This window comes from Falco naumanni, chromosome 6, assembly GCF_017639655.2.
Source record: "Falco naumanni isolate bFalNau1 chromosome 6, bFalNau1.pat, whole genome shotgun sequence".
Taxonomy (NCBI): domain Eukaryota; kingdom Metazoa; phylum Chordata; class Aves; order Falconiformes; family Falconidae; genus Falco; species Falco naumanni.
The window spans coordinates 67932712-67950434 of NC_054059.1; the positions used below are offsets into that span (position 1 = coordinate 67932712).

Sequence of the window (17723 nt, forward strand, 5' to 3'; positions counted from 1 at the left end):
CCTGAAGCATTAAAGCCATAATACCTGACACAGGGTATTTCTTAATACTTGACAACCTGCCAGAGGAAGAAATTAATTGATAAACTCACACTGGCAGTTGTTCCCTTGCACAATGCTATGTGTCTACAGGTTTTGTTCTGGCGATTTCACTGGAATTTAAGTTACACAGACTTGCTGATAAATCCCCTGGTTTTCTTCCCCCCCCCCCCCCCCCCCCCCCCCCCCACTGGCAGGTACTACACCTGCTTTTTATGAACCCAACCAGTCCTCCAGGAATCCATTTCAGCTTAGTGTTGACAAGTCTTCGGAGGGAGATCACATGGCACAGCTAGCTTGAGAGCACCCAACTGATATTTCCCTAGGTTGTTCTCAGAGTACAGCAATTTCTCTTTGGATTCAAATGCTTTATCTGCTTTGTTGTAGCTGGGAGTGACAATTGAAACAAAAAATCTCAACAAATAACTTATGAACATTTGTTCTTTGCTTCTTGTGTCATACTCTGTGTTATTTCTATTATGAAGTCCTGCTTCGTTTTTTTTTTTTAAGGTTATAGCTCCTAAATCCTCCTTTTCCTATGTTTACTTTGAAAGTGCTAGTAAAGTCAATCACACTTTTCATCCTTGCTCTGTGTTTCCTACTTCATTTTCAGTCACCCCTCAAGTTTAAAGCTCCCGGAGCTTGACGGGTGAGCCCTCCTTTCCCCGCAGCCTGGGGCTTCTCTTATCAGCGCTGCACCCTGGCCGCAGTTTCAGGGCAGAGATGGTAGCAGAGCTGCCCTCTCCCGCTCAGGTGCATTTGCCAGGCGCCATTGCCACCTGTAGCTCTGAGGAAACCAAGGCCCCGAGCCACCACTGACAAGATCAGTCAATCGAGATGATTTCAAAAGGCATTATTTTCTTCAAAAACTGATACAAGCTGTTAAACAAGATGTTCAAATACCCGTATTCCATAAGTTTTGAAAAATTATCCCTATCTCCCCGTTCCTATCCCTTTTCCTTTGCCCCCATGGGAAAAAGTCAACTGAGGTAAACGGGCGCGGACTACTGACAGCGCGCGGCTCCTGCCCGCGGCCCCGCCCACCGCGCCTGCGCGCAGCCGGCCGGCCGCGGAGCATGTGCAGAGGCTCGGGGCTGGCGGCGGCCTGGGCAGCCTCGGCGCCGCCACCGCCGCGATGGGCTGAGGGGAGAGGCGGCGGCAGCGGGGGGTGTTAGCGGCTCCGGGCTGGGCGCCCCGAGGATGGAGAGAGCTATGGAGCAGCTCAACCGGCTGACGAGGTCCCTGCGCCGCGCCCGCACCGTGGAGCTGCCGGACGGTAGGAGAGGGGACGCAGCCGGCGGGGCGGTGGCGCGGCGGCCTCCCCGGCCCGGCCCGGCGGGTGAGCTGAGCCGGAGGCCATTGCGTGCCCCTCCGCCCGCGCCGGGCGAGGAGATTCAGGAGAATGGAAGCCGGTCCCTCCATCCGCCTGCGAGGAGCCGTTCTTGTTTGTGGTGGCGATAACCACAGCGGCTGCTTCCCCCGTCCGCTTCCTTCCCCGCTGCCCCTCCGCCGGGGGACGGCGGTGACTGTCACGGGGCGCGGGTGCCCCAGCTCGCTGCTGCCGCCGGGCCTGGGCGGGCGGGTGGCCTGGGGTGATGAACCCTCGTGTTGTCCCGTGTTAAAGCCTTCGTTAGATGCTTCGTCGATGACGCACTAGGGATGGCAGTTCTTTTGTGGTTTGTTTTTTTTAATTTGTTTCTTATAGTGCTGAATTTTGTTTGAAAAGGTATTGTAAGTCACTGTCACTGGCCATAGCCTAATTTTTTTTTTCTTTTCTAAACTACTACACTTGGGCTAGCCACTCCGTATCGGGATGGATTTGAAAATACAGTTTCAGGCTCTTATGGCAAGCAGTTTAGTGTTCCAGCCAGATCCAGCTTTTGGGAGGGCTACCTCTGCAAAAGCTTTTGAGATATGCAGAAGTTTCTGTTCTTGTGAGTCACATGCTGTCGTTGTGCTTTCTTCAGGGTTTATTTTTACAGACGAGTCACTTTGGCTGTCTGCCTGCTAGCTTTCATCTCTGAGGGTGGAGAAAAGGGAATAATCTATTTTCTCTGTGTGTTCCCTGTTGGGACTTCCTGGCAGCTGCTTATGGACTTCCCCCAACGCTCAGCTGCTGCACCCTTTCCTTCTTGTCATCTGTCAACAGTTTCAATATCTGCCGGTGCAGTTGCTCATAAATTTCAAAAGATTGACAGATGAGTTTCATTCGGATTTTGCTGCTTCTTGTAAGTCTTTGAATGGCAGCAGTGAAAACTGATGTACTACACTGTTAATGTGAGCTCAGACTTACAGAAATACTGTAATAGCACCAGTTCAACTAATTGATGATGGTAATATGAATAATGCTTAGCACAATATGCCAGTTGGAGCTGCTTTAAATTTACTCCAGTATTAGTGTGGGCAGATTAATTCTGAATTTGAGTTTAGCCGTTTTCTTCCTATCTTGGGTATTACTATCTTAACACTTCAGAGGTAATTACGTCTGTGGTAGTGCAAGCCCTGTGACCTCCAGAACAAGTACTTTTCTTGCCTTATAGTGCAGAAGGAATGTCAGTCCTATGTATTCTCTAAGAATTACATGAAACAAATCACAGCTGGACTGAAATAAAGAGATAAATGGTCTTCAGGCGCTGAAGTCTCAAATTACGTTCCAAGAAAACCTCCATTTGATGGCCACCTAACTTTGGGTCCCTCTTAGCTCATTACGTGCCTTCTTTCTTGACCTTGGTGTTCCCTAGGTTCATGCAGGCATGCCCAAACTCTTCTTGAGAAGCAGGTTTGGGTTGTAGTGTTTTGCTCCAAACATGTACTGACAGGATCAGCTTAGAAAATACCACAACCAGCAGAGTATGTCATGCAGTTTGGTAGCTTCTTGTGTGCTCTGTCTGGCTTCTTGAATTATGAGTCCCACGCCCCCAGCCCCAGCATTTAAATAGCTTTGATTTGAAAGATGTGTAGTTTAACTCTCCATCTTTAAACTAAGAGTTACAGTACTTAGGAAATGGGAGAGGTATGTTAGGAAATGGAGATGTATGTTTGAGCTTCCTTATGCTGAAGAAGGCACTAAATCCAAGTATTTAACTTCCTCTGCATGTGCTGTAGTCATTAGGGTACTATATGGATGGTGCTGACATTTCTTTAAAATTTCTAAAAATCTCTGCCAAATCCAAGCCAATATCTCTTATGAAATAGAATAATCAGTGTATCTTGTCAGGGCAGGATTCTAGATGATGAATTTTAAGTGTGTTCTTTTTTTTCTAAAGCAAGCATTAACACCTCTGTCCAGTGCCAGTGAATACCCTGAGCTGACCTTGCCAATAGGAAATAGTATTGTTCTTTTCATGACTCTTCTGAAGTATCCTTCAGCAGGAATTTTCTGGGAACTGAAGAGCTTGACACAGATTTCTGGATTCTACTGTTAAGGCTCGGTGCCTGAAAACTAGGTCTTAGAGCCCAGAGGCTGTAAGTTTTAGGCCCTTTGTTGTCTCTGACTCTGCATTTTGGGTGTGCTTTTTGTCTTTAGATATTCGTGACTTGAAATGCAAGCAAGTTAGATAACAAATAAGTTTTGTAAGTGCATGAGGCATATAATGCTTTTTCTTTCCCTGGTGTCATGTACTTTTACATCAGTAGGAGCTTGTTTATGAATGGGGTAACATTTACCAAAAATAGGCACAAAGCCTCTGTAGTCACATACTCTTTTAATTATTTATGTACAGAAAAACTCTGGGAAAATCTGCATATGGTCCGCAGTGTAAATTTTGTAACTAGAATAGCAAAAGGCTTATTTTTATAACTGTAGCATAAACATCTTTTGTGGTCCAGCTACACTCATATTTAAGTCTCTTTCTAGATAACTGCACTTGCAATATAGTTACATTTAATTAGGCAGAGTATTAAGCATTTCAGTTAAGTGTGTTGGAGTATTTAAATTTTCGTGGTTTTTTATTTGGCCTTTTCTCTTTAATAGGGCATGATTGTGCAAATACATAAAAATGTTGTGCTTAGATTTAATTGGTGCTCTCATGTTCTGTTTTTTGTTTTTTTTTCAATTGGAGAGCTTTATCTTCCTGCCAAGAGATCTGTGGAACAGAGCTCAAGCAAGAGTTTTTTTTTTTTTTTTTTTTCATTTGTACATACTGGGAGCTAATAATGGATACATTTTTAAAAAGTGATCAGATCTTTTCCACTGTTGATATTTTTATTTAGCATCTATTTAATTTTATTTCCAGGACTCTCCCTCCATGTGTATCATTCCTGCTTCTGCCCCCCCCACTACTTTCCCACCCAGCAATGAAAATTCTAGTAGTGCATGTTGGGGATGGAATTATCTGGTACTTCCAGTGCTCTGATGTAAGGAGCAATCTATAGACAGTTCAAACTCTTGATCTTGGGGATGGTTAGAGTGACTCTTTGCAGCTTTGAAACATCATTTGGTGTTTTGAGAAGCTTGTGTATCTTCTACCATGTGTTCACTGTAAGCAGCTTTATTTTTTTAAAATTTTTATAAAGAGTAGAATTAATGTGATTTGAATTTGAATATGAATATGACTTACCTCTTTTTATTGTTCAAAGGTAATAATAGATTAGCATTGCTTCTTCCTTTTGTTAGCTATAGACTGCTTCAAATAGTGGGTTGGAACACTGGAAGAATAATGAGTAGCATAGCTGCAGCATGATAGGTAGGGGTTTCTCTGATTCCACTTGATAACTGAGGAATTGTTTGTTTAATATTTGGTAAGTGTCAGCTTGCCTATCTAATGAATATATAGAAGCATGGTACGTAAAAGGTATGAGAAGCTGTACTTACGTGTCTGTTTTAATTCTTCCTGTTCTGATGGCTTTGTAACTTTGGTATTGGGATCAATTAAGATGATGAGGGAAAGGTTCAAAATAAAAGTTTTATGAGAACAGTCCTATATTTCCATATCCTGAAACCATATTCTTGGGTTCCTAGGAAGTATAGTCCCTCCTGTCATAAGCTGGCATCTACATGAAGAGTCTGTAGGGACTGTACTCTCAACAGTGGGTAGTTTGCTTCAAGCTAGAAGGTATAATCATTATACATCACTAATTAATAATTATTGTACACTAATATTTTTAATAATTATACATTAAAACCTTTTAAGTTTTATCAAATTTATCTTTTCAAAATAATATTTTACTTCAGAGAGTCTGTAAATGACCAAGCAGGCATGTCATACCTGTACAGTGTGCTGGTGTGTGCAGCAGGAGTACTGACAGGGACTGTATAGCTGAATGTCAGTTTGTTCCCACCGTTGACTTGGATCTTTTGAGTTCTGGTCTGTCTTCATTGCCTTCACATGTGGAATATGAAACTGATTAGAAATTGAAATGAAATTTATTCCATTCAGGTATTCAAGTTTAGGGACAAAAATGAATAGTTATGGAGTAACTTCACAGAAATCACTTTTACAAACTCATAGTTATCAGGACTATGGAAGTCACCTTGGAACACAGATTTCCTTCTTTTAAAAATAAGCTATTTACCTTTTTTGTTAATGTGCATTTCTTAAATACTTTGCCTTAATCAATAGAGCTGTCAATTTAAATAAACTGATGCTCCATTGAAAATTCTGCAATTACTTTGTAAAAGAGCCACACTGAAATTTCATGTGTTGCAATCCTGTTAATTACCTCTTTTGTCTGAGTGTTTTTTTCTTTATAATGAAACTTCAGGTATGTATAACCTGTGTAAAAAGAATGATCTATTGAGCATTGGACACTTTAAAAGGTAAATAAGTGTCTCTAGAGGAATTTATTTTACATGAAAGATTTTATGATAATGGAGTAATTTAATTTCTTCACAGATAATGAAACTGCTGTCTACACGCTTATGCCGATGGTTATGGCTGACCAGCACAGGTGGGAACTTCTTTACATTCCTTTTTTTTTTTTAAGACCCAAAAAAGCATGTTTGCTAGAGCTGTAGCTGCTAGAGTACTCTCAGGAATTCTGCTGCTGAATTGCTGAGACCTTCTGTAGCTGAAGTTAGTAATTGCTTCTGCACATCCCAGCATATTTTTACCTGAAAACCTGTTTTGTTTTATGCCATAGACTGGAGCTGGGATTTATTCTGCTGATGCACAGATAAATTTGTCTTAGGATAAGAACAAATTCATTGTTCTGTAACTGGGTTGTGGTTCTGATTGTGCATGTATTGATGACATAGAAGCTCTTAGTCTTGTTAGACATCTCAGAAAGACATAGAATTAGAGCTGGACAATGAAATTGATACTTCTGGGATTCCTTGGATGAGCAGCAGTTTCTCTTACCTATTTGTCAAAGTGGTTGGGACCTGGGGCTGTATAGTGCCAGCTAAACGGTGCTATGTTCCGAGTCTTGTAGGCAAGCAGGTAGTAACTCTTACTGATATTGTAAACTGTGTATCTAATCAGGATAAACATTTGTTCTGCTACATAATACTTTGTTGAGATTTTATGCAAGGGTTTTAAATTATGTGATCAGCTCATTACTGAAGGTTGAAATGTTAGTAGTTCACTTGTAGTTTCACCTATTTTGAAATATTTTCTCTTAACTAATACTTTAGCTTTACTAATTCGTTAGGGCTCGAAGGGCCTTACCCTCTTGGCGTATCATGTGTCCAACTACTTCATCATGATGATTTCACATACCAGTCTCCCTTCTGAACTTTGCCTGTTGTTTGGGAAAGCTGTTGGATATGTGGTTAGGGTGTCTGTGTTGAGGTAAGGAGGAAAATAGGAATTTATAGTGTTTCAAACCAAAGCTATTAATATGCTTTTTTTCCATATTTGTAAAGAAGTGATTTGGTAGTGTCACAGTTCATTTTTTATGTACAAGTAAGAAGTGAAAGTTTAAAAGCACTGTTAACATGCGCATGCTTGAAAGCTGTTGGATCTCTTGTTCAGAAATTAGTTGGAGGGAAAAGAAATAGTGATCAAGTGAAAACCAGAGTAATTGTGTACATCTTACAGTATATACTTTGCTTGGATATTGTGAGCTTTTTTAAATTAAAATTATATTTCTGTTTGAAGGTCTGTCTCAGAGCTGCTATCAAATTCAAAATTTGATGTGAACTATGCATTTGGACGTGTGAAGAGAAGTTTGCTTCATATTGCAGCAAAGTAAGACTTACTTGAGTCCAGTCCTGAAGTTAACAATGAAAGTATTACCACAAATCTAAGGCACCAATGTAAGCTGGAAAACTCTGTAGTATGAGTTAACATTTTGTTTTTACATTTTTTTTTATATTTCATTTTTTCTTTTAGCAGTGTGCCTGCCTCATTGAGAGGACAGGTTTTATATGTGATAGCAAATGACTTTCCAAATTCTAGTGAAGGAAGTCTTGACAGATTCATTTTTTCCTTTCTGTGAAAACTCAGTCTGTGAAGACATGTAGCCATTATGTGCATCCTGTAGAGTTGGGTTACTCTTGCCTTTGTAGATTTAGAGAAATCTTGTCTGCAGATGCTGCTTGTTTATGAAATACTCTTAAATGGTGGGAAGCCCTTGGGTGTTCATTAGGAAGCAGCTGTTCCAAAGTAGTTCTGTGACAAAGTACTGTGACTGTAGCTGTAGGGTATATGACTTGGCCACTCACTTTTACTAAATTTTTGTATCCTGGATTAAGTATTAAAGTGCAAATTTCAAATCCATGGCCTAGATTGTTCATTATTTATGCAGCTTTTCAATGGGGATAAATCTATATTGCCAAGAAACAACCAGATTAACATAACCTTAATAGAAATGAACCAGTTTTTGAAATGGCTTTTCAGCAAACTAAACTTTAAACTAATGAATAAATGTTCTATATTTGGGTCCCATTATAAACACTCTGGAAGTTACTACATTTAAACTGTTAAAAAAATGAAATTACAATAAATAGTAGTAGTAGTATTGCATATAAATAGCACAAATACCTGGTAGAAAAACAGGTGGAAGTTCCAGATGTCAAAGCAGGCTGTTTTACAGAAGTTTGCCAAACTTTCTATCTCAGAATCACATGCTGCTTATATAAATTTATAATTAAGAACTTAAAAAATAAATGCATGCAGATTTTTAGCATACTTTCTAGATGTATCTTTGAAAAGCTGTATTTATTGATAATAAACCCCAGGAAATTTTTCTACTTAAATTTCTGGATTCTCTTTTATTTTGGCTAGTTGTTGGGTTGTTAAGAGGTTACGGAGATGCACTTTTTGCAACTTACTGTACAGCTAATCTTCAGTTTCTTTGGGTTGTTGTGTAGCAGTTCTGTCATTGGGAAGACTAGTAACAGTGGATAAGTCAGTCATGACAGATATAAAAATACTGTATGTTTGGCCTCCCAATCAGCATTTCCTCTTGAAGAGTTCAGGAGTAAGATAAACATATGATGCAAAGTTTCTGTGTTCTTGGTAATGTTGATCATCCTGAAGAGCTGTTGTACTATGAAAAGTGAAAGGGAGTTATAGGTTCAAAACAAGTAGCAAAGAAATATTTATATGAGTTTTTAAGAATTTTTTTTATATTTAAACTTTTAAATGTAACTTCCAGACAGTGAAGTGTAACAAAAAAAGAAATTATATTGGAATTTAATGGAAAATTTAGTCGTGTGAGTAGGTTAAAGATGAGAAAGGTGAGAGGAAATAGTAAGCAAAATATTTTAAACAATTGGCAGTCTTAAAGTTTCACTGTTGGGTTTTAAAGTCACGAAAATCACACAGAGGGCTAGCATCTCTTCATTAGTACGAGTTATGTTCAGTCAGCTCTCACTGCATTGAAGTGTATTTCCTTTAGCTTTGTTTAACTTGAACTATGAGGGTGTAAAAAGTTTTGTGTAAAGAGTTTCTACGGAATATAGTCTATACGTAGTATTGCTGTTGTCTTTATGTCAATATAGATTTGATCTGTAAGTATCCTTGTTACAGTTTTTCCCTTCCTTATTTTGTTCTTAGCTGTGGATCAGTTGAATGTCTTGTTCTATTATTAAAAAAAGGAGCAAATCCAAATTATCAGGACATTTCAGGATGTACACCTCTCCATTTAGCAGCAAGGAATGGGTAAGAAAAGTTTTTAAAACTCTTAAAAATGCATAATGTGCTTGAGCTGACATGTTCTGTAATATTTTTGCATGGTTCGAAAACAGTACTTTCGTTTTGGCACGCAGGGAATGTGGAGGCTAAAATCCATAATTAATACTCATAAAATATTTTTTTATAAACAGGAAGTTTCTGAAATTCCAGTTTCAGTGTCAGTCATATTAATGTTTTCTGTTAAACAGGAGCTTTAATGGTTTTTACAACAGTAATCGAGCAAGGGATGCATTCACCTTCCAGTTAGCTAAGAAAGAAAAGGTTTCCAAGAGGACACTGAAGGGTTTGGAAGGTTCAGAGATTTCGAATTTTCCTCCGATGGTGTCTCCAAGGAAGATTTTACTATGAAGGAAGGAATACAAATTTTGCCTGCACAGTATTAGCAGAAGGGAAAAACAAAACTGTGAGCAAGCACCTTTTATAAGATCTTTTAAGGTCTTATTTCTTGAATTGTAGTATGTGGACACACAACTGATAATAGTAATGTCTTTTTAGAGCATATATGTCTTACAGTAACTGAACTGTATCACAGCTAGTATTTCAAATGAGGAAGAGGTAGTGTTTAGTGGCTTTTAGGTATGTGGGAGGAGTATTCGTAGGAGAAAGGAGAAAGAAGCAGCCAAGTGGTACATGATGAAATGCAGAAATACACAGAGGAAACAATTATGTGGAAAGGAGGCATGAGAAAGGTGCGAGTGGTACCAAATAGAAAGAAGTAAGTTTAAGGGTAAAGCGCTTCGAGCATTAGAGAGCATTAAAAGACCAAACAAAACATGAAGTATGAAAAACACCCCTACTTTCATTAAGGCTTTGTACTTGCCAAAAATTAACATAGTGTTATGAGTGTCTCATTAAATGATTTAGTGCTGTACTGTAAATGTGTTTACTGAAGTGTACAGACCGTGAGCTTCATAGATTTCCATTAGTTGAACCCTAGCTTCTTGTCTTGAGAGTGTAGTTCATGCTGAGCTGAAGCTGTTAAGAGTGGTGGTGAAGTACTTCTACACTTGACAAAAACATTCAGCTACACAACTATGGTTTAGCCCTGTGCTGTCACACGCTACACTTGCGTTGTATGAGTGGTGCTACTGATGATCGCTTCTCTTTTTCACCTACTTACTCCTTACAAAGTGAAACTACCTGCTGTAGTTTGTACAATGATGAATTAGAGTGAATGGAGCTCTAAGAAGATACTTGGTCATATCATAAATTATTTTCCCTGGCTGGATTTTAATGTATTTTTTTGTTTATAGCCAGAAGAAATGTATGAGCAAGCTGCTGGAATACAGTGCAGATGTCAACATTTGTAATAATGAAGGCTTAACTGCAGTAAGTACTATTATCATGGTGCTCATAAAATGAATGAAGAATTTGAAGGTTCTAATTTCTTAAGCTTCTGGTGTCTCACATGTAAATAAACTGCTGTGTGTCCACTGCCCTTAAGAATCAGGAGATGTGATCAAAGTACCTAAGCATATGATATTGTTCAAAGCTTCTCTGTGTGAAAATAGTACAGTGAGGTTTAAAACCATTATGAAATACTTACATCATTGCTAAAGGAAACATACATATTATCATTTTGTACTTAGATTCATTGGTTGGCCGTCAATGGACGAACAGAATTGCTTCATGATCTTGTTCAGCATGTCAGTAATGTAGATGTTGAAGATGCAATGGGACAGACAGCCCTTCATGTAGCTTGTCAAAACGGACATAAGACAGTAAGTTTTTACATTTTATTAACACAGTGGATTTGTGAAGTATTGAGTAATGCCTCAATGTTGTTGTGTGTGGGTTTTTTGTAAACTTCAGGCTAGTTATGCACATGATAATGGTTAGAAGTATGAAGAACTCTGTTGTTTGTCTTAGTACTGACTGCATACACTTCCATGGGAGCAACTTGTTTATTCTTGTGGGGGTGATTGATCTCAGTGTTAATGGGAGTTTAAGTGACATACTGTATACTATTCAGCTGTTCTGTAGTGCTGTTACTGTTTTGTTCATAACAGGTTTTGATGTAATGTTAAACATTCGACAATCTTTCTTACTTTTTAGGATGTGTTTGATTTGTAATTATACCAGCTATTATGTGCTTTTGAAATCTGAAATGATTTTACTTTACTGTGAATAAAAAATGAATGTGGAGTTTGGTCAGTAGAATATCTAACAGAAATAAAAAAGTTCACAGGCTCTTCTGTGTTGATCTGTGTGAATAATTTTTAGGCCTGGCCTTGCATTAGGGCTGACTATTTACTCTCAGAGTACAGGTCTAGGTGCTTTACTTGAACTGTGTTACAGCCATGTGGAGTTATACAGATTGTCTCCAGGTCTATTTACTGTTCAAAAAAAATTATCTTTCTTCCCAGATCCTTTCTGTTGTCATTGTCAGAACTTGACTTTCGAAGACCAAATTCTGAGAAACTATCTATAGACTTACCTACTTTGTGACTGGAATATAACAAAAGTTGTTTGAGAGCCTGCTCAATATTTCCATATTTTAGAATTTGCTTACTTATTTCTTCTAGTGTGTGTTTAAAACTTCAACTTGTGATAAGGCTGTTTATGGCTGTCAATAAAAAAATGTCATTTTCCTGTTTAAATGGCTTACTTCTATAAAAAAATGTCATTTTCCTGTTTAAATGGCTTGTAGTTCCAGGGGTCTTTGGGGTTAGCTAAAGTTCAATAAAAGGCTTTGTTATTAAAATGGGAAGTTCAAAGGAGCCTTTATGAGCTCTGACAGCCCCGTTTTTTCCATATAATGTTTAGAAATTTTGGTTTTGAGATTCATTACTGAAAATTAAATCTTTCAGTGTAATTAGACATGCATGATACGAAATCATTGCAAGCCAGTAGACTTTTCTATTGTTTTTCTAATGCTGGTGTTTTCTTGTGTTCTAGACGGTGCAGTGTTTGCTAGACAGTGGTGCAGATATAAACAGGCCGAACGTGTCAGGGGCAACTCCGCTCTATTTTGCTTGCAGGTTGTATGTTCTTAACTTTTGAATACTGTGCTAAAAGTGAAATATATTTTTTAAAATTATTTTTTTAGAAAGCACAAAATTTAGAAAACATAAAAGCTGACTGGTATTTAATCTTGTCTCATGTTTGAATGTAGTTGCTGTCTTATCTAAATGCTTACATTAGTACTGCAGGCTTATATACCTCTTCCTAACGGACATGTTGAACACATAGCCATGCATGTTCTAGCATGAGTCATAGATAATGACTGCAGAACTTTTTTCTGAAAAAATGAGATACGCCAACTTAGATTACTTTTGAGTAAACTAAAAATGCAGCCTTTTATAAGGCAAGTGTGATTAGTTTTTAATGTGCATAATGGTATTACAGTGTACGTGAAATGTGCATATATGCCTTAAAGTTGTGGTGTTGAATTGAAATCATATTCTTGCTTTGATCTGTTTTGTTTTCTTCACAGTTTAGTTGTATTTCAAAACAAATCACATATGATAAATGGCCTTTTGTTTTAATTGGAGCATTTCTGCTGTTTGATAGAACATTTATAACCTTATAATCCAGTGCTTTGGTTAAAGGTTAAATAGTTCACCTGTGATTAAATGTTAGTATAAACAAAAGGAGAAATGGACTGGCCTGCCAAGACCTGAGAGCCCTGGTCTCTGCAGCTAGTGTATGCTGACTCTTGGCAGTTGAGAAGAAGGGAAGTGGAGAATAAATAGCTGCTAGCTAATTGAATGCCTTGGTTCTTGATTTAGGGATTGTTATTGGCCCACTTTAAAAAAAGTAAGCGACTTGCCTCATCCTGGAGGTTTTCCATGAGAAAGGAATGTGTTCCAAGTACAGCAGTGATAATTCTTTTAGAAATTAACAATTGGAGCAGCTGGCAAGGTAGATTGAAAAAGGTGTCTAGTGGAAGTCATTGCCACCTTGTCAGAAGTGCTAACTGGTGGTGCTGCCATCTGGGAAGAAAGGTTATAGGTCACTGATGGCATGGAGACCAGGATGAGGTAGCGGTGGCTGGTGACGGCTGGAGAAGGGGTATTGGTGCTCAAAGTCTGACTCTGAAATACCTGTTTTTTCAAGGTGTTGAGTTGTGCACTTAGTCTAGAGAATTGCAATGAAGAGGTGCTTCTAGTAGGCTGTTACAGTCTTAGCTCCTTTCTGGTATCTGGAAGCTGACTCTGAATGTTTGCTGGCATTGAGGCAAAGTCCAATTAGATTAACCTGTTGGTTTCTTGGGCTGGAAGGACATGAATGAGGAGAACTCAGTGGGGAACTATAGAGAGACTAGTGAAGCCACCTCTTCCCCTCATCTGTTAATGGTCACTCTTCTTGTGCCCTTCCTGAACTGTTAGTGCAGACAGCCTTGGTGTGTTCCAGGACAGCAAATACTCATATACATTTGTGTAAAGGGTGAACTGCACGCTAACTTGTGATGTAAAACTTTATTGAAAAACTTGTATCTGTAACTTTAATTGCTATGTCTTTTGTATCATTTCATTTCACCCATTAGATACTTCTGTATTACATTTGTCAGTATATGCCGTTACCAATGAAGGCAATAGTCAGCTAGTCTTACAATGTGTTTTCCATGAAGTCAACATCTAGTCACTGGTACCCAGTTTCTCATTTTCTTCAGAGGAAAGGGTTTTGGAAAGTATATGCTCTAGAAGTTGAGGGATATAAATAATCTTTGGTCTTATTATTTTCTAGGCAATGATGGCATGTAGAATAGTTGTTTGTGAAATTATTGACTCAAGGAAATACAAGCATCCTATACAACCTATAAATAGATGAATGAGACTGTGAAATAGACTCTGAATGGAAAAGTAAAACTCATTACTCTTCACATTTAAAGGCTAGGCAAAACATTCACATGTATTGGTTAAAAGAAATTAGAGTCAGGAGTGATGCACTTGTTTTGCACTCGTGCAAAAAAAATGTTTTATCAAGAAAAAGTCTTACTGATGGTTAAAGCACAGATACATACACCCCAATCTGGTAGGAATGAGCAGAGAACTCAGTAAAGGAAACTTTCTCTGTGAAGTATATTAGGATGTGAATTGAAAAAGAGCTCTCTTGTTTTATTTTCAGGAAATACAGCTCCTACATATTTATCAGGCTAGGCTAAGACGAATAATTTCTGAATGATGAGGTTGACTGTGGCTTGATAAATGGGCCATACCTAATTTTGCACTGTGCTTCAGCAGTGGCCTTGAAAGCTAGAGGAAGAATATAAGTGGCATTATCTTCCATCCTGTGTTTCTGCTTAGTTTCATACCATAGCTATTTGTTTTCTTCTAGATTATGTTGTTTTATTAGATGCAATGAAGTCAGATATATCACTTATTGTACTATAGTATTGTACTATAGTAGAACATAAGTGCTGTATTAACTTTTTCTTATTTTCTTTTGAATAGCCACGGTCAGAGAGACACTGCACAAATTCTTTTGATGAGAGGAGCCAAATATTTACCAGACAAAAATGGTATTACTCCACTGGATCTCTGTGTGCAGGTACTGTTAACAACACTGGTGTTTGTGGTTTTTTTAATGACCTTCTGCTGCTTACTACAGTGTCGCTTGATGAGCGTTGCCTTTTCTTATTTTTAAGGCCTATGAAAGATGATAGTTCTTTGGTGAAACAGAAATATAAAAATAATTTTTTTGCAAATAAATTGCTCCTACAGGCAGGCTCCCAATTTGTACCCTTTGCAGAAGCTTTTAACATGTTTAAAGACTGCAAGGTTAGAGCTCGTCAGAAACAGAGTTTGCAGAACTCCATTTGACTAGAAAGTTTGGGAATCCTTGGTATAATGGTAATAGAATGTTTAGATGCTTAACTGTTAACAACTAAGAGGTAAAGGCATGCAATAATGGGTTGTTTTTATTTAAATTAACAGATTTTCTTAGTCTTGGAGAGAGATTACTAATGAAAACAAACAAAACTGACATGATGCTGACTCTGTTACTTTTCAGAGGTATTCTCAATACTATATCTGGATGAGGAACAAAAGTCTTAAGCATTTTTAACTACTGTGCAAAACAGTGTCTTTCTTGTTTGATACCAAAGATTGTTTGTACTCCTTGCTAGGGTGAACAATTCCACATATTTCTGTAGGATCGGTTTAAAGTTAGTATGTAAATAACACATAATGAATGAATGGAGGCTTTTGAACCTTTGCAGGTAGTCAGACTAGAAAACTGAACTGGAGGCTAAAAAAAAAATAAACCACTGCATTTGGTGGACATCACATTACCTCAGTGCATGTCATTAGTTTGGCAGGATAAAGTTAAAATATTCTAGTCTTTTCCTGTACTAGCAGATTATTTCAATCTCAAATTACTTAATTTCTGAAGACTCTTCGTGGGCCTGAGATCTGCTGTTGAAGGTAGCTGTGTGCATGTGGTAGATACAACTGTCTCCAATACTTGTGGGATATTTTTTGAATGTTTAACTCTGAAAATTTTATTTCATAGAATGTCTGTGGAAGATCTGGATCAAGTAATATTGCTTACAGCATTTTTTCTTTGATATAAGAAATCCTAAGAAGTCTTTAGCTCCAGTTGCACAGAAGTACCAGACATCTATACTGTCTCACTACTGATTCATTTGTGAAGAGTTAGATTTTTTTTCTCTTTATTATGGCAAAATCACTTACCATTACCATAAACCCACATGAAATCTAGTCAATTTTGATGCTTTCTGCAGCCACAGACCTGTAAGACAGTATACCATTGTATACTTAATGGTGCTATTCTTAGTTTTTATGATTATTGTTTCAAATGTCTGCTTCAGTCTCCAGTTTTACAGTCCCTAGGGCACCACTTTATAGGTCAAAATTTTGTCAACTTTTTTTAGGTGTGAGTAGTGACACCTGGTGTTTGCTATTTTGTAGTGATGATCTTACTGTGTTTGAGATAACCTAGTTTACGAATTCATGATACTAAATAAAAAAGGAGAAACCAAAATATTTTCTTTCCATTTACATCGTGTTGTAATCTATGCTTACAGAGCAGATATATGAATCCATAATTTCAGTCTTCTAAAAACATGTATTTCTTGCCAACATGTTATTACCTTGTTTTTGAAGAGCTGACTGCAATTCTTGTGCATTCTGGGTGGTTTTAATTTTAATACTTAATTTCTTGGTGCCAGGAATAATTAAATGAATCTGTTATCACTGAAGCAAGATATAAACTGTCCTGATACGAGTTGCACCATGTTGTTAATACATTACATGGTCATCTTTCCAGTGTAGAATTTGATGTGTATGCAGTGTTAGATGCCAGTTTAAAAATGCAGCTGTGTTAAATAAGAGTTGATAGGAATAAACCACAAATTCCAGTTTTGTTCTTTCCAAAAAACACTTTTCTCAAAAGGTTGTGAAGTTGGTCTAAGCTGAAGATTAAAGGCAGGAGCAGAATCATACTTGTGTATTGATTTTAAAGTTAAATAACTGTCATGGGTTTATCTTATTTCTTCCTTCAACAAGTCAGATTTGTGCCTTATGAATCTTTAGGTAAATACTTGTTTTGAAGGATTAGATTCTGGGTGTAATTAGGTAGACATGTTTCATCTGTCAGCAATGGGAAGAGGAGCTAAATACTGCACTATTCCTGATTTCTGGTAAATTGTTATGTGAAGAGTTGTTCTAATGTAACTTGGCTTTCTAAGTAGGAAAGTGTTTCAAAACACCGAAGAAAGGTAGCGGCTATATGTGAGCCACTATATTGAAAGAATTTGATTCTGTCTTCTCCCAAGTTTTGTGATATCCAATTTTGATACATTATTTCAGTTTATTTTAGGATTGAATTTCTCTATACAGTATTAAAAAAAAAAAGTATTTGTAATCCTCAGTAGGTTTTAATGCCTATAATAGTATAAACCCAATTGTAATGCTTCTTTTAATTAAAATGTTTTTTGAACTATTGCTTTTTAGGGTGGTTATGGAGAGACTTGTGAAGTCTTAATACAATACCATCCTCGACTTTTCCAGACGATAATTCAAATGACGCAGAATGAAGATCTGCGAGAAAACATGGTAATACAGTGTTATGTGGTTTATAGTTACTGATCTCTCTGTGTTGAGGAGATCTGATTGCTCAATGTTAAGTGCCCTGATTAGAAGACAATACCAGCAGTTGCCTGTTAGTGCCGCGGTAGTTCAGCACTATGTATTTTTCTTCCCCCCATGGAAAATGTACTGTCTTCACATAGTTTTAAACACAAGAATTTTGGATTAAGTGTAGGATCTATTTTAATTTGGTGTTTTAACTTTGCTTATTTGGCAAAGTGATCTAGACAATGTAAGAATTGAAAGAGCAGACTTCTTGCAAGCTTCAATAAAAGGTGCCATAGAGCATTCTGTATATACAATTGCTTTGTGTAATGGGGCCTGTTTTCCTTCATTTAGTGGTTCTCTGCAGATACCCGTTTTAGGATATTTCTTGAGCCTTGAATCATCTAGAATGAACTTGAACGTTCAGAGTATGAACACTCCTCTGTATGAAGTTGCCTTGTACAATTAGAGTTTGAAAGATTGCAGCAGCAATTTTATTTTATTATTATTGCTGTAGATGAAACTATTGTTCCTCTTACAGTGGTTCTTGTATACCTTGATTCTTCTG

At 37.7% G+C, this 17723-nt stretch overlaps 1 protein-coding gene across 3 annotated transcripts in view; it reads left to right on the forward strand.

Moving 5' to 3' along the window:
- Positions 1-1111: 1111 nt before the first annotated feature.
- The window catches only part of HACE1 (HECT domain and ankyrin repeat containing E3 ubiquitin protein ligase 1), a 54029-nt gene continuing 37417 nt past the window's right edge, over positions 1112-17723 (forward strand). For 2 of the 3 annotated variants that reach the window (XM_040597806.1, XM_040597807.1), the window contains exons 1-9: positions 1112-1312; positions 5871-5925; positions 7077-7166; positions 8979-9083; positions 10370-10445; positions 10706-10837; positions 12015-12097; positions 14513-14609; positions 17036-17137. In XM_040597806.1, coding sequence (XP_040453740.1) covers positions 1237-1312; positions 5871-5925; positions 7077-7166; positions 8979-9083; positions 10370-10445; positions 10706-10837; positions 12015-12097; positions 14513-14609; positions 17036-17137 — 816 coding nt within the window. In that variant the 5' untranslated portion in view covers positions 1112-1236. Of the gene's footprint in view, positions 1313-5870; positions 5926-7076; positions 7235-8978; positions 9084-10369; positions 10446-10705; positions 10838-12014; positions 12098-14512; positions 14610-17035; positions 17138-17723 lie in introns of those variants that run through there. The other variant, XM_040597808.1, reaches the window with a different exon arrangement.